This window comes from Bos javanicus, chromosome 4 (genome assembly GCF_032452875.1).
Source record: "Bos javanicus breed banteng chromosome 4, ARS-OSU_banteng_1.0, whole genome shotgun sequence".
Taxonomy (NCBI): Eukaryota; Metazoa; Chordata; class Mammalia; order Artiodactyla; family Bovidae; genus Bos; species Bos javanicus.
This window is the reverse complement of record NC_083871.1, coordinates 62,913,700-62,939,314: the sequence shown is the minus strand read 5'-3', so window position 1 is coordinate 62,939,314 and position 25,615 is coordinate 62,913,700. Positions and strand designations below refer to the sequence as shown.

Below are 25,615 nucleotides of genomic sequence, written 5' to 3'. Positions count from 1 at the left end.
AAACTCTGTTGACCAACCACCCAATTTAGGTGCACAGAGAATAAAAGTAATATAGGACAATCTCCCTGGAATCGTCATTCAGAGCCCTTCTCAGGCCTCCTTCTCACTTACCATGATGTTCAGCTCCATGCATTATCCTCATATCTGCCTGTGCTCTTTCACTTGCTCACTTCCCCAGATTTCTTCTTGCTGCTTGAGTTTGAGCCTCCTGGATGGACTGGAAACTATGGAAACAACAGATTAAATGTATCACAGATTGAAGGTCTGAGCTCAGATAAACCCTTGGGGGGAAGGTTCCTCAGACACTTTTCCCTACTTAGTAGCACCTCCAAGACAGAAAATAAATTCCCACAGGCTTATTTTTTAATCTGTGAATCATGCAAAAGAATAGTTTCTTGGTATTTTTATCACACAGTAATCCTTTGGTTTCTACTACATTGTAGAGATTTGGACCTAATTTACCCAAATGTTAGTTTTCTATATTTCAAGGGTCTGGAGCTCAAATAGCAATTTAAATGTTAATCTCAGTTCTTGGTACATAGCAGACACTTCATTCGTTTGTTCAACAAATATTAATTTCTACCTGGACTTGGAGCCCAGTGGATTTTAAGATGATTTCTAGCATGTGCTGTCTGATATACTGTGAGAATTCGGATGGAATATCAGAATCTAAATGCCTCAAAGCTTCCAATACACCCTATTTGTGATTAATCTGGAGGTTCTTTTGTGATCCAAGAATGACTCACAAGAAGGGACTCACACTGAAATGAATGCGGGACATGGGCATTTCTGCTTCTGGTGAAATCCAAGAATTCACTAGTAACCAGGAAACTGCATCACTCAGTCATGTAAAGGCAGTCCTGATCTGCACCAAAGCCTGATAGAAATGAGAACAATTAGGCAGTGAGCAGCTAACAGTGCTAACTAAACACAAAATATGACCCATGGCAGTAATGATCAAATACTCTAGACCAATATCTAACCCTTTCTGGTCAGAGTAGAAAGAGCTTATACAATGTGTCCTGGAAGCTAAACTAAGAAATAAATGTCAGGCAGAGAATTGCTTTTCTGTTCAGCCCAGTTTGAAGAAGCTAAAGTTGAGTTCTCTCACCCATGATAGTGGTATTAAGAGATAAGGCAATGAACATAAGTGGAAAAGAGTCCAGATAGAGAGGAATCTTTTCTTTTGGTAGCAATTTCTTTTAACGCAGGACAAAGACCCAGAGTGGACCTTTCTCCAATTTTGAAATAGTTTCTAGGACACAAGTCTACTATCTCCTTATAAGCCTTTCTCTGCTCTATGACCACACCTAATGTTTGTGGATGGGCCCTGTCTGTCTTCACTAACCTAAAATTTTTCAGTCTGCCTTTCCTCATACTGTTCCCAGGCAACCTACGTGTTTGCTTGATTACATCTACTCACTTTTCAGACCCAGCTCACACCTTAATTTCTCCAGGCTACACCTTTTGATCAACCATCCCAGTCCCTCCTCAGTTTCTTCCAAGATGTCCTTTACTGGGGATTGTAGAGCACTTCCATTATAGTAGCTCACATTGAACATTTTTGTTTACATATCTACCATCAGACTAGGAGCTCCTTGTCCTAGCCTTCCCTCTATGGTACTACGGAACTTCTGTGGACCTGTGGTAAAGATCCCAAATTATGTTGAACTTTGCTGCTAGATTCTCAATAAATGTTTGTTGAGCTTGATTATGCAGAATGAGAACCAATATAACCATAATCACAACAACATGATTTCAAGGACAGTTCCCCAATTCCGGCCTGAGTATCATTTGTACACCAACCTGTAGGTATATCAAGGCTTTCCTCTCAGGCTAAATGCCTTGCCCCTTTATATACCACATGAGAGATCACAGGACGATTCAGAGCACCCAATTATTTGGGACCCTTTTGGCTGACAGCCCTACTGTCAACCTCAACAGACTTGGGCTGTGAAAATACCTCCCAACCCATTCACATTCTCTATTCGTCAGGCAGGAGGCCCCCTGCCAGCAGGTTCCACGAGGTGTTAGTAAGAGGATGCAATGTACATTTCTATTCTAGACTCCTGATAAAATGATATGAAAAGGCTTATAAGAACATAAGAATGAAATTAACATCCACATGTACATGTAGCTTTTTGTAATTTTCTGATTTTTTGTAATACCAACTAGTTAAAAACTCTTGTAGCTATTTTTTTCATAATTGAGTATTACCAATGAAAGTTATCCTGGAAGTAATCCAAGACAGAATCCCCAGTGGTCTAGGTAAAACAGCTAGAAAAGGTGAGTGTAGATAGGTGGTTGTGATGACAATAATTCCACAGAGGGTGTCTCCAAGCTGGGTTACTGGCAGGATGGTGAAAATGCAGATTTTCAAAAGGGGCATCAGCAGCAAGTGGTTATGGGGAAGAAGCCAAGGTGAGCACTATTGAGCAAGCTGGGTCCTACCCTGCGCCTCCTGGTTGACTGCCTTACTGCTTGTTGACCACTTGGCAGTACTTCCTTAGCAGCAGGTGGGGCGAGGCTTGGGGAAAAATTGGGACAAGCTCCTGAGTGACAGGTTTCCAACTGTTCAGAAATGGTCACTACCCAAGGGTCTACAGATCCTCTTAATGCGTCTCATTCCCCAAGTCTAATGAAGCAGCTTTGGGAACCAAAGCTTTGTAGTCGGGTCCTGCCTGTCTCACTTTAAACTGTGTGCTCCCTGTGTTACACAGTGATTCAGCCTCAATGCAACAGGATATTTTCAGAGCTCTGCTTTTGGTATTTCCAAGCCACCTACGCAAAATTACTGAGGCTTGGAGTAGGCTTCAGAACCTGGGTGCTATGAATGACAGGAGCACACGGGTCTCAGTGATGGGACTGTAGAGCTTATTGGTTTGCTGATTGAGAACTGAGTCTGAATCATAACCTTTCTGAGACTTCATTTCCTCTCTTGGGAAGTATGATGTATTTGCTACTTCCTGTGTTTGAGATATTCATCTTCAACATCATAGAAATAAAAAGAAGCAAAAAATGAACCATGAAAATGTAAAGGGTAGAGAAAGCCCTGTACTCCCTGGGGCAGACGATGCAGCTGCATCTTGTGAGATATTTACAGTTTCCATTGTACGGAAGCCACACGTCAGTCCAGGGTTCATCCATACAAACACATATTGAGCACTGACCTTACTCTCAGTCCTCAGGGAGGCAGTTGCAAAGCTGATTCAGCTTCAGAAACCTAGCTTCAGACAAGTTTGGGTCAGAAGGAAAATGAAGATCTGCTTCCCACCTGAAAATTGAAAATAAATGAGGCAACTTTACCGTCTCTGGCCCAAAACTCAAGCAGAAAATCACTACCAGTAAACATGGTATGGACTTTTCCGTCAAGCAAAGCCATGTTCAAGTTCCGGCTGCATTGCTTAGGAGCCAGGTACTCTAGGTAGCAACTTCTCTGAGCCCTTACTTCCTTATCTATAAGACGGAGGACAGAGTCATCTAATCAGTCAGGCTGTGACAATTGCACATGGCAATCACCAACAAGCATTTACTGAGTACCTATCATACATTACAAACTAAGTCAGTCATCTGCTAGATTAATGATGGGATTCACTCAAATAGTGTTAGTTCCCACTCACCCTGTGATTGTTAAAAATACCTTAGGGATGTTTTGTTGGCTTTCAGCTTCCAGGACTTCACTGGAAAAGAAGATTATCATTCTTTGGGTTTGGATAACTCATGTCTTCCTTTTCAGACAAATCTGACATATCTAGTTTCAACTAGAGTCATTTAGCTAAATGGCCTGTATTTCCTGGGATAATGTTCATTCTTGTGATATTTATAAGTACCTTTGGCCTTGTCATCAACCGTATTATTAAGTTCTTTCTATAGGGAAGATAAAATGCCAGTCTGGAATGGTGACCCAGACTTAATGCCTGATCTCATGGAAATCCTTTTGACTCTGGAAGCATATCCCATGGGGTCAAATCCCAAGTATCAGCCCTGTGCCAGCACCAGCATCATCAAAAGAATATTGCAATTCATCCCTCTTAAACCAACGTTGTAATTTTCTAATCTGCTGGGAGCTGGCATCACTTCATGGTGTCGTTAACTTTAGGTTAAAAGCAAATTAATTAATCATAAGCCCACAACTATGTAACTGAGTTGAAAACACACTACAGTCATTGAAAAATTCCAAATTCACTTACTACCTCCGTTCTGTATTAAGCATCTGGCTTGAATTTTTGCCTCACATGACCACTAGGGGGCATTTAATCCCCAACTATATTCTGAAATAGTTCACAAACTCTACGTGTGGAGGAAGGAGTGCAGATTAGGCTCGGGTGAAATTTCAGACTGGAATGGAAAGTGGGATCAAGAGGGTAAATTCAAGCATCATTCTTAAAAGTAGTCAATTATTTATAAATCACTGCCCAAACCTAAATATAGTCCATAGGCGGGGAGAAACATCAACCCCAGATATGCAGATGACACCACCCTAATGGCAGAAAGCAAAGAAGAACTAAAAAGCCTCTTGATGGAAGTGAAAGAGGAGAGTGAAAAAGTTGGCTTAAAGCTCAACATTCAGAAAACGAAGATCATGGCATCTGGTCCCATCACTTCATGGCAAATAGATGGGGAAACAGTGGAAACAGTGTCAGACTTTGTTTTGGGGGGGCTCCAAAATCACTGTAGATGGTGATTGCAGCCATGAAATTAAAAGACACTTAATCCTTGGAGGAAAGTTATGACCAACCTAGATAGCATATTATAAAGCAGAGACATTACTTTGCCAACAAAGGTCCGTCTAGTCAAGGCTATGGTTTTTCCTGTGGTCATGTATGGATGTGAGAGTTGGACTGTGAAGAAAGCTGAGCACAGAAGGATTGATACTTTGAACTGTGGAGTTGGAGAAGACTCTTGAGAGTCCCTTGGACTGTAAGGAGATCCAACCAGTCCATCCTAAAGGAGATCGGTCCTGGGTGTTCACTGGAAGGAATGATGCTAAAGCTGAAACTCCAGTACTTTGGCCACCTCATGTGAAGAGTTGACTCATTGGAAAAGACTCTGATGCTGGGAGGGATTGAGGGCAGGAGGAGAAGGGGACGACAGAGGATGAGATGGCTGGATGGCACCACTGACTCGATGGACGTGAGTCTGAGTGAACTCCGGGAGTTGGTGATGGACAGGGAGGCCTGGCATGCTGCAATTCATGGAGTCGCAAAGAGTCGGACACGACTGAGTGACTGAACTGACCTGAACTGAACTGAACCTAAAAAGGAGATAAACCAATTTTTATGTTGTGTGTACTATGCATCAGACACTGAGCTAGAAATCTTCATTTGCATCATCATCTCTATCCATCACAAGTACCCTGAGACAGATTTCATTTATGTCCTCCTTTTATAAATGAGAAAACAGACTCAAAGAGGTTATCACTTACTGATGTGTCACACATCCAGCAATCAGTAAAGAATCTGACCCCAGATCAGGCAGGTTTGAAAACCTACTCACTTTTCTACTAAACGGCTCACTGGACTGTGATGCTCAAATGCCTCTAAACTTGTTTCCCCAATTCCCATTGTCGTAGTTTCCCAAATCTTCATATTACCTTGGGAGGTGTGTGTATGTTTAGGTGTGTGTGCATGCATGGGTTAAGAATGCTATGAATAAAATGATCCTACAACTGTGTAATTGTTTTATATTTAATGACCTTTGGACAATTGATGACACACACAGGATTTAATTTTAACAGTATAATTTATACACTCTACGTGTTTTAGTCTGCTTTGTAGTGTCAACACTTTGTACTATACACAATTCATTGATATTGAATGAATTAATAAATAAATACACACAGCTCTTAGAAAATTACAGTAGGGAGCTTCTTCCATCTAGAAATTTCCTGAAGCCAATGAATTAAGGTGAGACTGTCTTTCAATAGAAAACTGCAAAGCAGAAGGAGTAGACTTGATTTCACAGAATTTGCTCAACCCACCCCACAGATGTCATCTAATCCCAAAGAGAGTATTATAGACTCTGGCCTGTTCACAGAGCACCCTGGGCCAGCCAACCCAAAGCATGGTTACTGCAGATTCTTCAGAAGAGGCTCAGCTGCAGAGCCAGCACTCACTGTTCCAAGCCCTCCTGAGACCTGACCTCCAGTTCACTGGTACGTCAAAATGGGATAATCTGATTTGCAGTATTTGTCACTCTCTGCTCCCAGCAGGGCAGTTCTGAGCCCCAAGCCTACTTTGAAGAGATTGGCTGCCTGGGGCAGGATCCTGAAGTACAAAGATGAAAAAAGCAGCCCTCCCATGTCCGCTGGGAGTCCGGTGGCTACTCTACTAGAGAAAAGTGATTTCTGGAAATCCGAATCTTGGCATCAGCAGCATAATCCCCAGCACGCTTGGTGAAAAGCAAATCATTTGCCCACTTCAGTGTTATTTTTCTGGAGATGTGGCACAACTGTACTTCCCATAGGCACTTAGTTATGTCAGGAAGAGGGAGTGTGAAGAGAGGTGGATTCTGGGAAAAACCTTGACTTCTAGTTCAAAATTACCCTGGGTTCACTTAATTCTCCTCTTTCTAATTCTCATCCAAAAGTTCTTCAGAGTGTAATTTTAGTTGGGAAAAATTCTGTGTCAGAAGTAGAAAATGGGGAAGGTTGATGCCTACTTGCTGGAAAGTTGGAAGTTGTCTCTGTAAGATGTGGAGGCACTAAGATGCCGGAGCAGAGGGCCACAGGCTCATTCACTCTCCCATGAAGTAAGAGTCATCCTGTTGAATCAGGGAGGGAGGCCAGCCCCGCAGGGAATCCCACCCAGGAAGGCTCAGTCCAGAGGCCGAGGCTAGGGTGGATTTCTGTGGGGAGTTCACTGATTGCCTCAGACTCCAGGGAGGAGAATAATGGCCAGCTGCCTTCTCCTAGCTAAAGGGAGGCTGGAGCTGGGTAGGGGCTGATGAAGACAAGGGACTTGGTGAGAAAACAGCCTGTATTCACTGCCTCCTGCCACTCTGGTGTCCCCTGCAGAGTGCCGGGCCTCCTTCTTTGTCCGCTTCCAGATGTACTCTCTCCCCATTCACTGTGGAGAGCTGGATTTCTGATCTGATGAAAAAGAATCACAAGCATTCTAACATTCCTTTTCTTCTTCATCTGAGGCTGAAAGAGTTCAACAGAGATTGACTTAGTACTGGACAAGTATGGAAATAAACTACCCTCCACCTCCACCTAAATGGAGAAAATTTTCTGGATATGGTACAGTGTTTTATAATTCAAAGCAAGGAACTTTTTTAAGGCATCAAAACATTTCTCCAGGTGAAAAAGATCTCCTAAGAGAAATAGGAGAAATTCTTTGAAAAGCTCTCATTTGTGTTCTCAGCAGGGCTGGAAAGGATTTTGCAGGCCCCGCCTGCCACACCACCTGTTCTAAGGGCTCCTTGATCTTTCCTGAACCATGTACATTACCAGGATGCCATCATCTCCCCAGAGAGCAAATGACATTAGGACCATACTGGGGACATAGATGCCTAATGCATCTCCTGTGTCATCTGCCAACATCATAGTGTCCACAAGATCTGCTCAGACTTCCAAGCCACCTATTTTCTTGCCTTGGTCCCCAGGTTGCTGTACAGTTTTAAAAAGCAGGTCTTTTTAAAGCAAGTCCAAAAGGGACTCTGTGGGAGAGGGAGAGGAGGGGATGATTTGGGAGAATGACATTGAAACATGTATAATATCATATAAGAAACGAATCGCCAGTCCAGGTTCGATGCAGGATACAGGATGCTTGGGGCTGGTGCACTGTGATGACCCAGAGGGATGGTATGGGGAGGGAAGTGGGAAGGGGGTTCAGGATGGGGAGCACGTGTACACACGTGGCAGATTCATGTTGATGTATGGCAAAACCAATACAATATTGTAAAGTAATTAGCCTCCAATTAAAATAAATAAATTTAAATTTTAAAAAAATAAATAAAAAGCAGGTCTTCCAAGTTCAAACCACATATTTATGTTCACTACCTACACACGAGGTGCTGACTGGGGAAGATCAGCCCGGCCCATCAAGGCTTCCCCTGCTGTATCTGTTCCTGACAGCACAGTTGTCCATGGATCTCAAAGGAGAGAACTCTCTTACAAAGACTCAGAATAACCCTTTTCATAACAATTAGTTTCCATTCCTAATGCTTTATCTGTGCCAACCAGTTTTAGGCTGGTAGAGAAATGAGTCATCCAGAAAAACGTATCCCTTCTGGTCAGAAAAGGACCAGAGAAAAGTCAGGAAGCCTGGTGCTGAGCAAAGACACTGTCTTCCAAATGAGAGATGATGTAAGCATGTTGGAGTGAGGGACTGTCACCTGTGACCCTGAAAGCAGCAGAGATCGTCCACCCTCTGGTCCTCACACTCCACTTGTGCGGCCACCCTTCCCCTAGCACCACCACGAGGAACATTCCCTAACTTCTACCGTTCTGTGGCCCAGACCTCTACCAGGGCCTAGAACTCATCTGTACCTGTGAGATGGAGAACGTTAATATCAGTTTGACACTTAATTATCATGGATGTGTGTGTGTGTGTGCACTTATGACATATTTTTCAAAGGATAAGAAGAATATACAGTGTAATTGAAAGGATATTTACCTTCTGAGAGAGGGGACTTGATCATGATTGAAAGTGGTGGACAAATGGGATCTGAGCTTTGTCTGGTTCATTATAGTTTTTAAAGAATTGATTTGTCTGTTATTGTGTAATTTAAAATTAATATAGTATAAGAGAAAGTGCTGCTGTGATACCTCAGATTTTCAGGGAGTGTTTCAATCAGAGTTCTCCACAGAAAATAGAACCAATAGAAAGATAGATAGATTAAACAGTAGCTAGAGAGAGAGATATGTTGTTTAGTTGCTAAGTCGTGTCCGATTCTTTTGCGATCCCATGGACAGTAGCATGCCAGGCTCCTCTGTCCGTGGGATTTCCCAGGCAAGAATACTGGAGTGGGTTGCCATTTCCTCCTCCAGGGGATCTTCCTGACTCAGGGAACACACTAACATCTCCTGCAGTGCCAGGTGGATTCTTTACCACTGAACCACCAGGAAAGCCCAGATAAATATTTAATATATTATATTGAGAGAAAGAGAGAAAGGAGGAGACTTACTTTAAGAACTTTGCTCACATGATTGTGGGGACTCCAAGTCTGAAATTCTTAAAGGAGGTAACCGGCTGGAAACTCAGGGTTGATACTTATGTTCTACAAGGAATTCTTCAGGGAATCTTCCTTCTTCTCTGGGAAACCTCAGTTTTTTCTCTTAGAGCTTTCAACTTATTGGATGAAGTCCACATCCACCCATATTAGGTAGGGTGATCTGCTTTACTTAAAGTCGAGTGACTGTAGACGTTGACCTTCATAACAACCACCTTACACTAGAGTTTGACCAAACAGCTGGGTCCTCTCGCCTGGCCAGGATACAATTTTATCACATACAGTTGTATCATTATAAGGGATTTCTTCAGGCTCTTCTTTTTTTATAAGATTTTTTTTTATGTAGATCATTTTTAAAAATTTTATGGAATTTATTACAATATCGCTTCTGTTTCACGTTTTGTTTTTTTGGCCTCGAGGCATATAGGATCTTAGCCCCACTAACAGGGATCAAACCTGCACCCCACACACAGGAAGGCAAAGTCTCAACAACTCTACTGCCAGGGAAGTCCCTTCTTCAGGCTCTTCTTACTGTCTTCTCCAAATAGGAGGAACACTTTGCATCCTGGTCTTAGACATGCACATTCTTATCAGGATTCCGCCCAGACATGTTGGGCTGAAGTCTCTTCGCTTCTGATCTCTGACTTGCCTCTGGGTCCCCTTGGCTCCCTGTTCTCACCCACAGCCCAGCCCTCCCCAGTCCCTGTGTCCAGCCCATCCTGTTGCCTCTGTTTTTCTGGGCTTTGGACTTAAGATAGCTGGAAAGTTCCATTAAAGAGAGAATGGAAAGCTTTTTATAAAGAACTTGACATTTTGAATGAGTAGCATTCCTACTTTTTTTTCACTTTTACTAATTATACATTTTCTCAGTGGAATTTTAATATTCCTATATTATACAATTCGGTCAAAGGAAAAAGAGTAAGAAAACCCATAATCACACTACCCTAAAATAACCACTCTTAACATTTTAGTACACTTCAGTTCTTTTCCTACATGTATAATTTTGCAGAGTTGTAATCATACCCAATATATAATTTTATTATGTTTTCCACTTACCATTATATTATAAGCATTTTTAATGTTGCCACATAATCTTCAGGTCTGTCACTGTTAATAGCTACATAATAGTTCACTGAATTGAAGTGCTTTATTTACTTAACTATACTGTTATCTTTAAACAATTTCAAATTTCTTCTTACAATAAATAGATACATCTTTGTGATTGTAGTGCTCTTTTTAACACCTAGAATTCTCTCACATGGGCTTAAAATTGCTTAGCCAAAGAATATTGTGCCTATGTTTTTGTCTGCTGACATATATTTCTAAATAGATCCTTTTAATGGTTGCGTCAATCTACACCGCTGCCAGTGTAAATAAGGACCATTGTGTTTTTGTTCTCTTGAGAGCAGAGCTTTGACAGGCGGGGGACAGGAGACCAGGAGGAAGACATTTCAACAACAAAGCCTGAGCCTTGCTTTCTGGAAAGTCCTAGGGTTCTCACACTGGTTTTGTGTTGCTTTGTTTTTCACAGACTGAGCAGTTGATAACTCTGTGGGTCCTCTTCGTTTTCACCATTGTTGGAAACGCCATTGTGCTGTTCTCCACATGGAGGAGGCAGAGGAAGTCGAGAATGACCTTTTTTGTGACTCAGCTGGCCATCACAGGTAAGCAACTTCAGGAGAGGAATGAGCTGAGAATTCCCATGGCTCCTCACTGTCAAGTAATTTACCAACAGAACTGGTGTATTACCAGTCCAAAACGCAGCTGCAGATTTGGGAATCATTTCTGTAGGGATATAAAACTCAAATTTGAATTTTTCTTCCAACAAATTTAACATATTTAAATATTTATAAGATTCCATTATAAAAATAACTCTCTAAACAACAAAGTTGAGTATACCATTGTCAGTGCTACCAAAAGGTTCTACTTTCCCTGTACACAGCAGCCTCCATGGCTCACTAAGGTAATACTATCATATCATACCATATGATGGGCTTAAAGAATATACCCCAGAAAATGGACCAGAATTATCTTTACTCAGTAATAAATGTTAAGTCTCAAGGACTTGGCAAATTTAAATCTGTGGGCATTGCTTTTGAAATGTAAGTGACATGTAACACCACTGTTGGGCATAGTACAAGGATCATATGCTAGATTTAGATGTGTAAGGGTGGATTTAAAATGGCAACCCACTCCAGTATTCTTGCCTGGAAAATTCCATGGACGGAGGAGCCTGGTGGGCTACAGTCCATGGGTCGCAAAGAGTCGGACACGACTGAGCGACTTCACCAGTACTGGTGAAAAGTGAATGCATCACACCTAGAAAGAGAATGATGGAATATTCTCACGTTTAAAAATGATCTATGAAAGAAAGACCCCCATACAGATGAGTAGAGTCCAAATTGGTAGGGCTCATGTTCAAAAGGAAAACATAACCGAGGGAGTTTTATGCCACAGGCCAGAGAAGAGAGTGGGCAGATGGGATTCCTGGATGGTCCAGCCTAAGACAGCTGTAGCTGTCATATGCTTTTAATTTGAATCTTACTGAGGGCAAATGCAAAAAAAAAAAAAAAAAATTTTATAAGTGTTAAGTGCCAACAAGGAGCAATGGTAGATGACTGTTAGGAAGGGCTGTTAGGTACATTTCAACCTGTTCTGTGCTCTCAGTTGCAATAATGGCCATGAGAGTTCCTGGGAATTTGGTCTTAAACTCCAATATATGAAACATATGACACTGTAACTTACAAGAAAACCTTAGCCATACCTTGTTGATATCCTGAAATTCCCCTCTTCCTCTTTAACAAAGTATAGGAGGCCCATCTGTTTAGGTCAGGCTACAGTGACCAGGGTGAAAAACAAGGGCACTACTGAGAAATATGGAGATGGAAGAGGAGCCCCCCGAGTAACAAAAGTGGGACTTGTGATGAAAGAAACTCCTTCAATCTTTCCTATAAAGAGAAGCCCCATTTTTCACTAGGAGTAGAGTGTAGGAGGTGGCTTCCCAGGAAGCACTAGTGGTAAAGAAACTGCCTGCCAGGAGACATAAGAGATGCAGTTTCAACCCCTGGGTCAGGATTCTTGCCTGGAGAATCCCAAGGACAGAGAAGCCGGGCAGGCTACAGTCCACAGGGTTGCAAAAAGTCAGACATGACTGGAGTGACATAGCATGCATGTAAAGGATAAGTAAAGGGTAATTAGAATCATCTGTTGATAGTAAATGTAAAATTCTTAGATGAGGTTATAATAACTTACTTTCACCATATTTTTTTCAGTTACAGTGCTGTAACCAAGATTCTATGAAACCATATATTCTTTTAGAGTGTAAGAATTTAGGAGGTGTTAAGGATATCAGCTTAGAATTTAAAGTATTGTCAAAAATAATAATAAACGAACAACTAAAATCTCACTATCTATTTTCAAAAAGAAGAGCTGTGTGTTCTACTGAAATCCATCGTCTGCTGCATTAACCCGGGCTTAATTTCTCATGAGTGTTCTAGATAGTCTGTTTTTTATTTGTTAATTCCCTATGGAAAAACTCAAGGAATCAGATCAGGAGCATTTCAAGTGAAGAATTCTTGGAGACAGCAACTTTGCCTAGGGCCTGAGAATGGGCTAACTTCTTATGTAAGATGTTAAAATTTTCTTCACTCACATTTCACCGTGATCTCAGATCCTGTAGTAAGGGATTTGAGAATACACGTCGGAGTCTTCAGTAGCACATATGAGAAGGTTGCTCCAGTATCAGCTGAAGGATCTTACACTTTGTGATTCATGTAAATTTGATTTGAGTCTCCTATCCTATGTTAATGGCCTCCCCAAGATTTCTTCAAATTTCCTGGACTTTATATTTTTACTTGTCACTTCTGGTTCTCACTTGCTATCTCTGCTGAACTCTTGCTCTCTTTTATAAACATCTCACCTTCCCTAGTTAGTCTTTCTTTTTTAAAAAGCCAGACTGACCCTAACAAGGCACTCAGCTCTCTTTTCTTTTATTTTCTTTAAAAATTATCCACAGAAACTTAACTTTCTATGTTTAAAAGACTTTGCCAAATGTTTCTGGCAACAGAGAGAGACTGCATTATAACAAAGCAAATATATTAAAGCTGAATATATTTTTAAAACTTTCAGCTACTACCAGGTGTCTTTGACTCTCCAATGTTGTTCATAGGATGACCAAATTTTTTCACATAAACATATTCTTAAATCATCAGATTCAACTGACATCATCAGTGACAGACATATTTGGAAAACAAAATTCAGAGACATTTTTATACCTGGCTCTTCTAATTGAGAAAAGTAAATGCTAACAATTATTATTGGGTAAGGCAATATTCTTAAATATTCAAAATTCTTAAAGAGATGGGAATACCAGACCACCTGACCTGTCTCCTGAGAAATCTGTGTGCAGGTTAAGAAGTAATAGTTAGAACTGAACATGGAACAACAGACCGGTTGCATATCAGGAAAGGAGTACATCAAGGCTGTATTTTGTCACTCTGCTTATTTAACTTACATGCAGAGTACATCATGAGAAATGCTGGGCTGGAGGAAGCACAAGCTGGAATCAAGATTGCCAGGAGAAATATCAATAACCTCAGATATGCAGATGACACCACCCTTATGGCAGAAAGAGAAGAACTAAAGAACCTCTTGATGAAAGTGAAAGGGGAGGATGGAAAAGTCAGCTTAAAACTCAACATTCAGAAAATGAAGATCATGGCATCTGGTCCCATCACTTCATGGCAAATAGATGGGGAAACAATGGAAACAGTGACAGACTTTATTTTGGGGGGCTCCAAAATCACTGCAGATGGTGACTGCAGCCATGAAATTAAAAGACATTTGCTCCTTGGAAGAAAAGCTATGACCAACCTAGACAGCATAGTATAAAGCAGGGACATTACTTTGCCAACAAAGGTCTGTCTAGTCAAAGCTATGGTTTTTCCTGTAGTCATGTATGGATGTGAGAGTTGGATTTTAAAGAAAGCTGAGCACCGAAGAAGTGATGCTTTTGAACTGTGGTGTTGGAGAAGACTCTTGAAGGTCCCTTGGACAGCAAGGAGATCCAACCAGTCCATCCTAAAGGAAATCAATCCTGAATATTCACTGGGGGGACTGATGGTGAAGCTGTAGCTCCGATACTTTGGCCACCTGATGTAGAGAACTGACTCATTAGAAAAGACCCTGATTCTTGGAAAGATTGAAGGCAGGAGGAGAAGAGGATGACAGAGGATGAGAAGGTTGGATGGCATCACCAACTCAATGGACATGAGTTTGAGTAGGCTCTGGGAGTTGGTGCTGGTCAGGGAAGCCTGGCATGCTGCAGTCCATGGTGTCACAAAGAATCCGACACGACTGAGTGACTGAACTGAAAGCAATATTAATACTCTTCATTAAATAATATTGTCCATCATGACTCTCCTGACAAAAGCCTCCTATTTACAGTGATTCTTTGAGGAACCTTTTGATTTCCACTTGGTCTCTGATTTACGTAGTTGGTGAAACAGTTGGAATTAGATTCAGCTGAATATCTATAAAATCCAGATAAAGGTGGCTTAAGTCTACAAGGATTTATTTTCATCTTATGTAAAGAATTCTGGAGGTAGGCAGTCCAGGGCTCATATTGTATTTCCTTATCACTGGAAACTCAGGCTTCTCTATATTTCTACTCTATTAAAGAATGTTCAACCTCAAGGTCAGCTCATGGTATATGGCTCATGGTCAGTTGTTGGTTCAAGATGGCTGTTAGAACTCCTGCCATCATTCCCAGATTCCAGTCAACAGAAAAGCAGAGAGCGGAAAGGACAAGAGGGGCTCATGCCCCACCACCTGTCCTCTTAGCTGGCATTCCTAGGATTCCCACCCATTAATTTATGCTTGCATTTTATTTGCCATCTCTAACTAAAGAGAAGCTAAAATATAAAGAAGTAAATGTTTTTGGTTTTTTGTTTGTTTTTAACCCATTGGCCAGAATAAAATCGTTTCTGTTCCTAAGAGAGAACAGAAGTAAGTAGCAGTCTCAGGCACAGCTTGTCTTCTGTACTTTAGTTTCCTTCAAGAAAGAGAAGTTTAGACAGTGCACCTCTGTTCGACCATCCATTTCCCTGCTTTGAAGATACTTCTACCAGATGCTATGCTTTCTTCTTCAGACCCCATATCTTGGCAGGTAGCACTTTTCATGTCCAAAAACTGCAGTGATCCACTGAATGACTGTACATTAAGTAGATACATTCCTATTGTTGTCTATTTACGTGAAAGTGTTAGTCACTCAGTCATGTCTGACACTTTGCGAACCATGGACTGTATAACCCACCAGGCTCCTTTGTCCATGAAATTCTCCAGGTAAGAATACTGGAGTGTGTTGCCATTTCTTTCTCCAGGGGATCTTCCTGATCCAGGGATCGAACCCGGGTCTCTGTAAAGAATCTTGTAGGCAGATTCTTTACCAGTGGAGTTATAAGAGAACCCTGTCCTCAATTTTTGGCTACTACCATCAATTCTGCAATGAATATTCTCACAATTAAATCTGACAAGCATTATTATTCACTTAAGAAAATTTCTAGACATGAACTTAGTGCATCAAAGGAAGACACTTTTGTCACTTTCAAATTGGCCAATGTCCTTTTAGGTCACCCAGGCTAAAAGACGATGAAAAATGGCATGTGACAAACCTTCCAGAAGCCACCAACACCGATCCACACTGAGTATTATTTTTAAAAGATCCTGAAAACAGAAGCCTTCAGTTCAGTTGAGTTCAGTTCAGTCACTCAGTCGTGTCTGACTCTTTGTGACCCCGTGGACTGCAGCATGCCAAGCTTCCCTGCCCATCACCAACTCCCAGAACTTGCTCAAACTCATGTCCATTGCGTCAGTGATGCTATGCAACGATCACATCCTCTGTCGTCCCCTTCTCCTCTGCTTACAATCTCTCCCAGCATCAGGGTCTTTTCTAATGAGTCAGTTCTTCACATCAGGTAGCCAAAGTATTGGCATTTCAGCTTCAGCATCAATCCTTCCAGTGAATATTCAGGACTGATTTCCTTTAGGATGGACTGGTTGGATCTCCTTGCAGTCCAAGGGATTCTCAAGAGTCTTTTCTAACACCACAGTTCAAAAGCATCAATTCTTCGGTGCTCAGCTTTCTTTATAGTGCAACTCTCACATCCATACATGACTACAGGAAAATCCATAGCTTTGACAAGACAGACCTTTGTTGGCAAAGTAATGTCTCTGCTTTATAATATGCTGTCTAGGTTGGTCATAGCTTTTCTTCCAAGGAGCAAGTGTCTTTTAATTTCATGGCTGCAGTCATCATCTGCAGTGATTTTGGAGCCCCCCAAAATAAAGTCTGTCACTGTTTCCATTGTTTCCCCATCTATTTGCCTTGAAATGATGGGACCAGATGCCATGATCTTCATTTTCTGAATGTTGAGTTTTAAGCCAACTTTTTCACTCTCCTCTTTTACTTTCATCAAGAGGCTCTTTAGTTCTTCTTCTCTTTCTGCCATAAGGGTGGTGTCATTGGCATATCTGAGGTTATTGATATTTTTCCTGGCAATCTTGATTCCAGCTTGTGCTTCTTCCAGCCCGGCATTTCCCATGATGTACTCTGCATATAAGCTAAATAAGCAGGGTGACAATATACAGCCTTGACATACTCCTTTCCCAATTTGGAACCAATCCATTGTTCCATGTCCTGTTCTAATTGTTGCTTCTTGACTTGCATACAGATTTCTCAGGAGGCAAGTCAGGTGGTCTGGTATTCCCATGTCTTTAAGAATTTTCCACAGTTTGTTGTGGTTCACACAGTCAAAGGCTTTGGCATAGTCAATAAAGCAGAAATAGATGTTTTTCTGGAACTCTTTTGCTTTTTCTATGATCCAACGGCTATTGGCAATTTGATCTCTGGCAATTTTAGGTCACCCAGGCTAAAAGCTGATGATGTCATGAGACAAACCTTCTAGAAGCCACCAGCACAGATCCACACTGAGTCTTATTTTTCAAAGATCCTGCAAACGGAAGCCTTATTTATTTGCAATAACATTAGGGCATGTTCCTTGAGGCCATGGATTCTCTCTGTTCATCTGTTAGCATTCAGTCCACACCTACTCAAATCTAATTTGCTTATTGTAAAAAGGAGCAGGGCTTCCCTGGTAGCTCAGTAGTAAAGAATCTGCCTGCCAATGCAGAAGACACAGGTTTGATCCCTGGTCCAGGAAGATCCCACATGCTATGGAGCAACTAAGCTCACGGCTATTGAGCCTGCGCTCTAAGGCCAGGAGCCACAACTCCTGAGCTCATGTGCCTCCACTACTCCTGAAGTCCACGTGACCCAGAGAGAGCCCGTGCACTGAAGCAAGAGAAGCCACAGCAATGACAAGCCCACCGCAACTAGAGAAGTCGCCCCAACTCTCCACAACTAAAGAAAAGCCCAAGTAGCAGTGAAGATCCAGCACAGCCAAAAATAAATAAATTAAAAAAATCATTTCAAAAATAAAAAGGAGTATTTTCTTCCCTCCTAGCTAGCGTATCAAAGAAGAAGCCACATCTATTTGTCTTTCTTTTTCCCCACAGTCCCTATAGCAGCACTCACTCACGTATTTGTGAAAACAAAGAACACATCATTTACATTTGAATGGAAGAATTCTTTTAGTTTTACACGCATATATTTCAATTCACTTCCTTCTTCTCCACATTTCTGATCCCTTCAAAAAACACTTAATTCTCTATATCTTCCATTAGAAATTTTGATTGTAGGATTTAGCCTTGAGAATATAAGAAAACCAGAAGATCTTAAAGCTGCTATTTTGGCATATTCTGCAATTTTTAGCACATCCATTTTAACAATTTTCTGGATGAATTTAATGACTGTTTGTATTTTATAAGCCAAAGTGCCAATTAAAATTTATTATTCATTTATCATCTTTTTTATTGATGTCTGTTTTATTCAAAGGCCATAAAGAATGGGAGCTAATGAGAGTAACTCCCATTGAGTGTTCAACCAAGGAAAGATAGAAAACATATTTTTTGGCATATATTCAAATAACTTTCTTCTGATAAGACCAAATCTTCTCACATTGGTGGAAATTAGCTTGGCCTCAAAGCACTTTCTGGAGAGCAACTTACTAATAAACTAAGGAATGTACCACCCTCAAAGGCTCCCTGTCAATTATCTGACAGCAGAGAAAACCGAAAGGTTTAGCAAGGGAGGTGAGACCAGGAAGAGTGAGGTGTTCAAGGTCATACATAGAGTTCACGACCACTTACAAAGCTGATTTCACTGAGTTGCGTACTCAGTTCATTTCATTCATACTCAGTTCATGATTTGAATTCTGCTCATTCATTTACTTTTTTATACTGTTTTCAATAAGCTTAACACGTTCAAAGTAATGATATGTGATATGTATATATAACAATAAGTTCAGTTAACAACCATCACCTCACATAGTTACAATTTTGGGGGGAAGAATGTCAAGAAATTTTAAAATCTACTCTCTAAGCAACTTTCAAATATACAATACAGTATTGTTAACGACAGTCACCATGTTGTATATTACATCCCCAGAACTACTTCTTCTTATAAGTAGAAGTTGGTTCCCTTTGACCATCTTCACCCATTTCCCCCAGTCCTCACCCCTGACAACCACCTATCTGTCCTCTGTTTCTTTGAGTTTGTTTTTTTTTTTCTCTTGGTTTCCACATACAGCGTTTGTCTTTCTCTGCCCTTTCACTTAGCATAATGCCTTCAAGATTTATTTGTGCATTGTCATAATGGAGGATCTCCTCTTTAGGTTTGAATAATATTTCATTGTGTATATATACCATGTATTCTTCTTTATAATATTTATTTATTTTTGGCTGAGGTCTTTTGTGGTTTGATGTGAATTGTAGGAATTTTTTTCTATTTCTATGAAAAAATACCCTTGAAATATTGATACAGATTGCATTAAACCTACTGATTATTTGGGGTAGTATGGACATTTTAATAATATTAAATCTTCCAATCCATGAAAGAGGTTATCTTTCCATTCATTTGTGTCTTATTGAACTTCTTTAATCAATATCTTACAGCTTTCTGTGTGCAGATCTTTCACCTCCTTCATTAAATTTACCTATAAGCATTTTATTGTTTTGAATGCTATTGAAATGGGGTTGTTTCCTTTACATCTTTTTCAGATAATTGTTAGTGCATAGAAAAGGAGTTGGCTTCTGTATGTTGATTTTATATCCTGCAACCCAAATCAGGCAAAAATAATGACTAAGCTCCCTAGCCAAATGGGGTCACCATCTGTGATCTTTGCTCTCATGCATGTGAGAAGAGAAATGTGGTCTGCCAAGACCTGAGCACTGGTTGCTCTGGGTCTACCCTCCTTTTGTTTGTTTCTGATCCACAGGAGTCAAACCCTACAGAGTTCCCCAGTGATCCTTGAGGAGTGAGACCCATAGCGGGCATCCTGGGAAGCATCCTGCAACACTGGGGGAAGTGGATGCTCACTTTGGTATATTTCTTCCCCACTGGAGAAACTGTAGGCCCAGTAGGGCCCTCTCAGGTGTGGCCTTGTGTTTGCCTGGGGAGGGGCAATGCAGTCAGAGTGTAGTTCTTCCCATTACCCTTATAATAGGGTCCTTCTTGATCTCTGTGGTTCAAGGTGCTATTTCACCTCACCTCCGTGTTCAGCCATTTTCATAATCATGTCCTGTCTATGGACAGCGGCTAGTTGGTCTTCTTGTGAGGGGGACTGTAGTCAGGAATGATCCGTGTTGCCATCTTGATGACATTATTTGTAATCCTTCCCTTCTGTAATGGAAATGCTTGAGACTATGGATAATTTTTCCCAAAATTTGTACATTTCATGAATTAATTCTTACTGTTTTATTTTCCAAATATTTAGTGCTTTTTTATTTCCTCTTTCACTATGAAATAAGCATTTCATAGGTTTCAATTATTTTTATCTTCAAGTTTCAGATGAGTATTTTTCTATAACATTTTGTAATTCACAATTAATTGTATTGCCTTGCAGTCAGAGAGTATTTTTAGAAGAATTTCTGCTCTTTTGAAAAATATTTGATACATACTAAAAATTAGGACATGTCAACTTAAAAAAAGGAGTCACAACCTAAAAGTTCAGAGTTATGTTTGATTTGGTGGGAGTTTTTAGGACTTCAAGCCCAGAAACAGGATCTCAAGTAATCCTGAGAGAACTGCTCTGAGGAGGTGAAGGGGAGAGCCAGGTTATATAGAAATTTTACAACAAAGAGCAGGTAGTCTTAACATCAAAAGATTATTGTTAATTAAAGAAAATCAGATATCCCAGGTTAAGGAATTTAGCACTTTTCTATGTAGGGGAAGATGCAAGAGTCTGAGCTTGTTGAAATCATTCCTTTCATATGCATCTCAGTTATCCTGGGGTCAGTATCCTGTGTTTTTCACATTCTGAGCTCCCTTGGGGCTCACCATAGGGACTGGCTGCAATCTGATGGCTATTAGATAGCAGGCTGGAGAAGGAAATGGCAACCCATTCCAGTGTTCTTGCCTGGAAAATCCCATGGACAAAGGAGCTGTAGCCTGGCAGGCTACAGTCCATGGGTTCACAAAGAGTTGGACACAACTTAATCTGAGATACACAGATAGCAGGTATTCTTCTTCTTGAATGCCCTTAAGACTCAACAGTTCACACTGGAGGGCTGGAATTGCTGATGATTGTGACATCCTTGTTTATTGATATGGCAGGAAATATTTCATTTCTCAGACTTAAATTTTTCATTTCATTTCATTTAATAATAATTAAAGTTGTGGAAATTTTAAAAAATCATCTAAATGAGAAAAAGCAATGGTTGTGTATTGAGAGCTTACAATAGCAAAGGAGTCAATCATTGTCATTTATGTTGGCAGACACTCAAAGATAAGCAAAAGAGTGGGAGTGCTTTGTAATGGGAAAAAAAAAAAAAAGACGAGGTATGCCTTGATTGGAGGCTGTTGGCACAGGAAGTGGTAGGCAGGCTAACTAGAAGCATTACATCTATGTGATTGGTTAACATTGCATATTTGGCTTTGTTCAATTGGTTCTAAGTTGGAAGCAGAAATGGTTATTAATTAGGGAACCTGTCGGTTTTTAATCATGAGCTGGCTGTTTGGGGCAAATCACTATAGCAGTTATTGCTTGGTTTTCCAGACAGGCTGCTATAGATAGTAGGTTGGCTTCCTGAGTTGATCACTGCAGGTTGTGGGCCTAAGGTCCATTTTTATATAGTCTGGTCATTGTCCATATGTATATTTAGTTTTTCAATATATTCTTTGTACTTATCTTTCTGAATTTTCTCTGATTATCATATTCAAATTTTCTGTATCTCCCTATATGTACTTCTTGCCTATTCACTATGTCATGAGTAACTAAAAGCACTGTCAAAAACTTTCACACTTTCTCTCATTTTCTCCCAGTATCTTCTAATCAATATTTATTTTATAAATTTTAGCATTCTGTCACTTGGTTCTTAAAGTCTCTTAATATATCTTTAATACAGGTTTGAGTGCTTAATATTACATGGACAAACACAATCTTTCTACTTTCATTTATTAACTTGCTTAAATTTTATCTATGTGATACTAATATTAAATGCATCTATTTAATTTTTATTGCATTCATTTTTCACACACTGGACTAAGCATTTTAATAAAACCTCATTTAAAAATACATTTATCATAAATACCTTTGCTTTGTGACTATACTTGCAATAATTATCAACAAGTATTTCTATATTTGAATATTTCAAAGATTATCAATAGTTGGCTTCCCCATTCTTGGTTCCTTTATTTTGATAGAGCTCCCAATTTTCTGGCGTACTTTGAGCGCTTATTTTTTTCCCACTTCAGGATAGGATTCTCAAGAACCTGGCATTAGTGAAAAAGACTTTCTCTTGCCTCTCAAAAATAAAAACATAGGTGAGGAAATGTTGAATTCACAACTCAAATCACCAAAGACGTTGCTCTATTGACTCCTGGCGTTTCATGTTACAGAGAAGTATGAAGTCAGTCTGGAATTTCTTCCTTTATAGCTTATCAGACTTTTTTTCTTTTGAGTATTCATACATTTACCTGGTTATATCTATTTATTGATCTGTTGTATCACTTCTGCTTTTTGCCAAGTAAGCTCTTTTGATCTGCAGATTAAAGAGATTTCTAAGTTCATTTTATTTTTGTCTGAATATTGATTACCTTCCATTAGTTCTGATCTTACGTTCAGGAACACTATCCATATGTTAGGAACTATGGTCCTTTTCTCTCACCAATTATATATATTGGTCCTATTCTTCCATATTTGGAAGAACTATGAAAACTTTTTCTAATGATTGATTTGATTTTGATTAGCAGTGTAAAACTCTACTTTTTAACGTTTCTAAAGTCTCTTAAAAATTGCTTCTCCTTTGAGCTGTTTCAAAACATTCATTCTTTATATTATCTAGTGCCTTTTTATTGCTGTCAACTTCTCAGTATTTCTCTTTTTACAACTTACTTAATGACTTACTACTTCCCAGGTGGCTGGTTCTAGTGGTAAAGAACCCACCTCCCAATGCAGAAAACATGAGAGACTCAGGTTTGATCTCTGGGGTGAGAAGATCCCCTGGAGGAGGGCATGGCAACCCACTCCAGTATTCTTGCCTAATGAATCCCATGGACAGAGGAGCCTGACAGGCTACAGTCCATGGGATGGCAAAGAGTTGGACACGACTGCAGCAACTTGGCACGCAATGTCTTCTTAGGTGGTGCTAGTAGTAAAGAAGCTGCCTGCCAATGCAGGAGATGTAAAAGACACAGGTCGTAAAAGACATGGGTTCAACCCCTGGGTTGGGGAGATCCCCTGGAGGAGGAAATGGCACCCCACTCCAGCATTTTGCCTGGAGAAATCCATGGACAGAGGAGCCTGGGGGGCTACAGTCTATGAGGTCGAAAGAGTTGGACACAACTGAGCATCAGAGCATGTCTTACTACCTCATCTTTCATCTTGCCAAAATGTCAGAGTTTTTCTAAAATGTAATAAGAATACAAAACACTGCTTAAGATTTAAGCATGTTTCCTGAACTAAAAGGTTGTGTTTAAGGATTTTTTTCTGACATTTGTGTGTTCTTTTCTACTTAATGTTATAAAATTTCACTACTTTATGACTCAGTCATTCCACTAAAAGTTGTTTGATTGGCTAACATCTGAACAAGTGCGTGTCTTTCATTTAGATTATTCCTACAGTGGCTACACAATGCCATCATTGTTCCCTACTCTGAGAAGAGGTGGTCTATGTTTGTAAAGAAAACCAGTTTCTCTTGAGCAGGAAAAGAAGGTATTGCCTTATCACTCTGGGAATAATCTAACTAAAAGGAATGAACACTTATCCCAGAAAATCTTCTTCTTCTTCAGAGAAATTGGGTTTCTTTTTATTCTCTCCCTTTGCTCCTTGATCATCACACTATGTAACCTGGAAAAGGCACTTCACCTCACTAAGCCTTCTGTTTTCTCAACTCTAAAATGAAGAAGCTATCCGGATGGGCTTAAGAGATCAGAAGTGATCTGGTTCTAGCAGTCTTGTGCTTCTAATTAGAAATTTGCAGTTGTAGAAATTGAGGGGATTTTTTTACACCTTCAGATGTCTGCTGACTAAACAACTTTTGTCATAATGAGTACACGTTGCCTTTATCAATTAGCTCTGTTTCGCTTAATAATGGTACTATCTGGGTCCTCATCCATATGGAAGGAGAATTGCCAATGGAATGTAATAATACTAGTGATAATAAGATTGATTCACTCCTCTGTTGCTTGCTGCCTCACCGGGCTTCCCTGATCAACACACTACAGTTCCGTTTGTGGCTTATTCTTTCATTCCTTCCTTTAGTGTTTCAACAAATATATTAAGCACTAATTATGTCATTACAGTTAGTTGCAGATACCAAGGACACAGTGATGTATTTGGTTCAACTGTTTAAGTTACATTTGAAACAATAAAGCAAAAAAGGGGACAATTTTGCTTTCCTCATGCAAATTTCAGCAGCAGAATAAGCCTTGGGCTTGATTTTGCTTTAGCAATTCAGGAATGCCACTAAGGATGCTGTCTCTGACATTATAGAAGTCACTTCCTTCAGCCTTGTTCTTCATATTAGTTATAGGATGCTGTATTCATTTGCTTGGGCTGCCATAACAATTACCACAGACTGGGTGGCTTAACAGAATTTTTTTCCTCACAGTTCTAAATGCTACACAGGTCCTGGATGAAGATATTGGCAAGTTTAGATTCTTTTGAAGCCTCTCTCCTTGAATTGGTGGCCATCTTCTTCTTTTGTCTTTTGTTGACCTAAATCAAATGGACTACTAGTTATTTCTCCAGAAAAAAAATGGATTTATTCAGAATCAGCAAAGAACTTCCATTCAAGATGTGCAAGTATGGCAAGCCACATGCAAGTCCTCTCACAGGAAGGAGAGGAAAACTCTTTTAAACAGGGGAAAGAGGGACTTCCCTGAAGGGAAGTGGTTAACACTTCGCTTTCCAATGCAGGGAGTGTGGGTTCAATTCCTGATCGGGGAGCTAAGAAATGTAGGAAGCCACCCTTCCCAGCAGTGCTTAGGAAACCCCTACATGCCCTTCACCAACCTAACAGTCTATATGCTCACACATGAACTAATCAGTGTGAACAAGATACGCAATTACTGATGAGCTCAGACTGAAGTCAAACACCTCACTCCTAGGGATTCAGTTTTCCCCAAAGCACGCTGCCTGGGATGTGATATTGGAACTAAAAGCTGAGTTCTTACTAAAAGAAGCAGATGTTGGAAAGATAACCTCACAACAAATGGTAGGGGGCAAAGACAGAGTCTCTAATCCTCAGGGACTTCTATTTGGAGTGGGAGATTTTTTTCTCAGGACTAGGACATTGGGTGGTTAATGCCTGGAATCACCGTAGGCAGAATATATCTCTGTCCTAGAGCTGGGAGCCTTCTGAATATCTTTGAAGATTAAAAACATTAAAACACTGCCTGGAAAAAGTAAAATGTATGAAGTCATAAGTTAGCCTATTCCATTCAACTTAGGGGAACTTAGATCAAATGAACTGCCATTGTATTTGTTTCCCTGATATTCAAATAGAAGGGTGAGTGTGAGCATATACTTTCAGGATGTTTAAAAATATTTCTTTCAACCTTATACCAGCGTTGTGAGATAAATATTCCCATTTTCCAGATGAGGATAACAAAGCTCAGAGAGGGTAAGTGTCCTGGGAAAGTCTTTGAATGCCCTCCCCCATAGTAAATCCACAGTGTAAGGACTCAAGGACAAGAAACCTGGAGTTGCAGGTAGTCATCTTCTCCTAAAGGGGCTTGAGAGTCACCAAGCATCTGTTGAAGGGGTCATGCATTGAGGATCCCCAGAGCAGAGTGACTTAGTATACAGACAGGCACTGCAAC

General features: G+C 40.3%; 1 protein-coding gene across 1 annotated transcript in view; it reads left to right on the top strand.

The window, feature by feature from the left end:
• Positions 1 to 25,615, top strand: part of NPSR1 (neuropeptide S receptor 1) — a 152,951-nt gene that overhangs the window by 18,668 nt on the left and 108,668 nt on the right. The window contains exon 2 of the mRNA XM_061414162.1: positions 10,706 to 10,838. Within this exon, the coding sequence (XP_061270146.1) occupies positions 10,706 to 10,838 (133 nt within the window). The remainder of the gene's footprint in view (positions 1 to 10,705; positions 10,839 to 25,615) is intronic.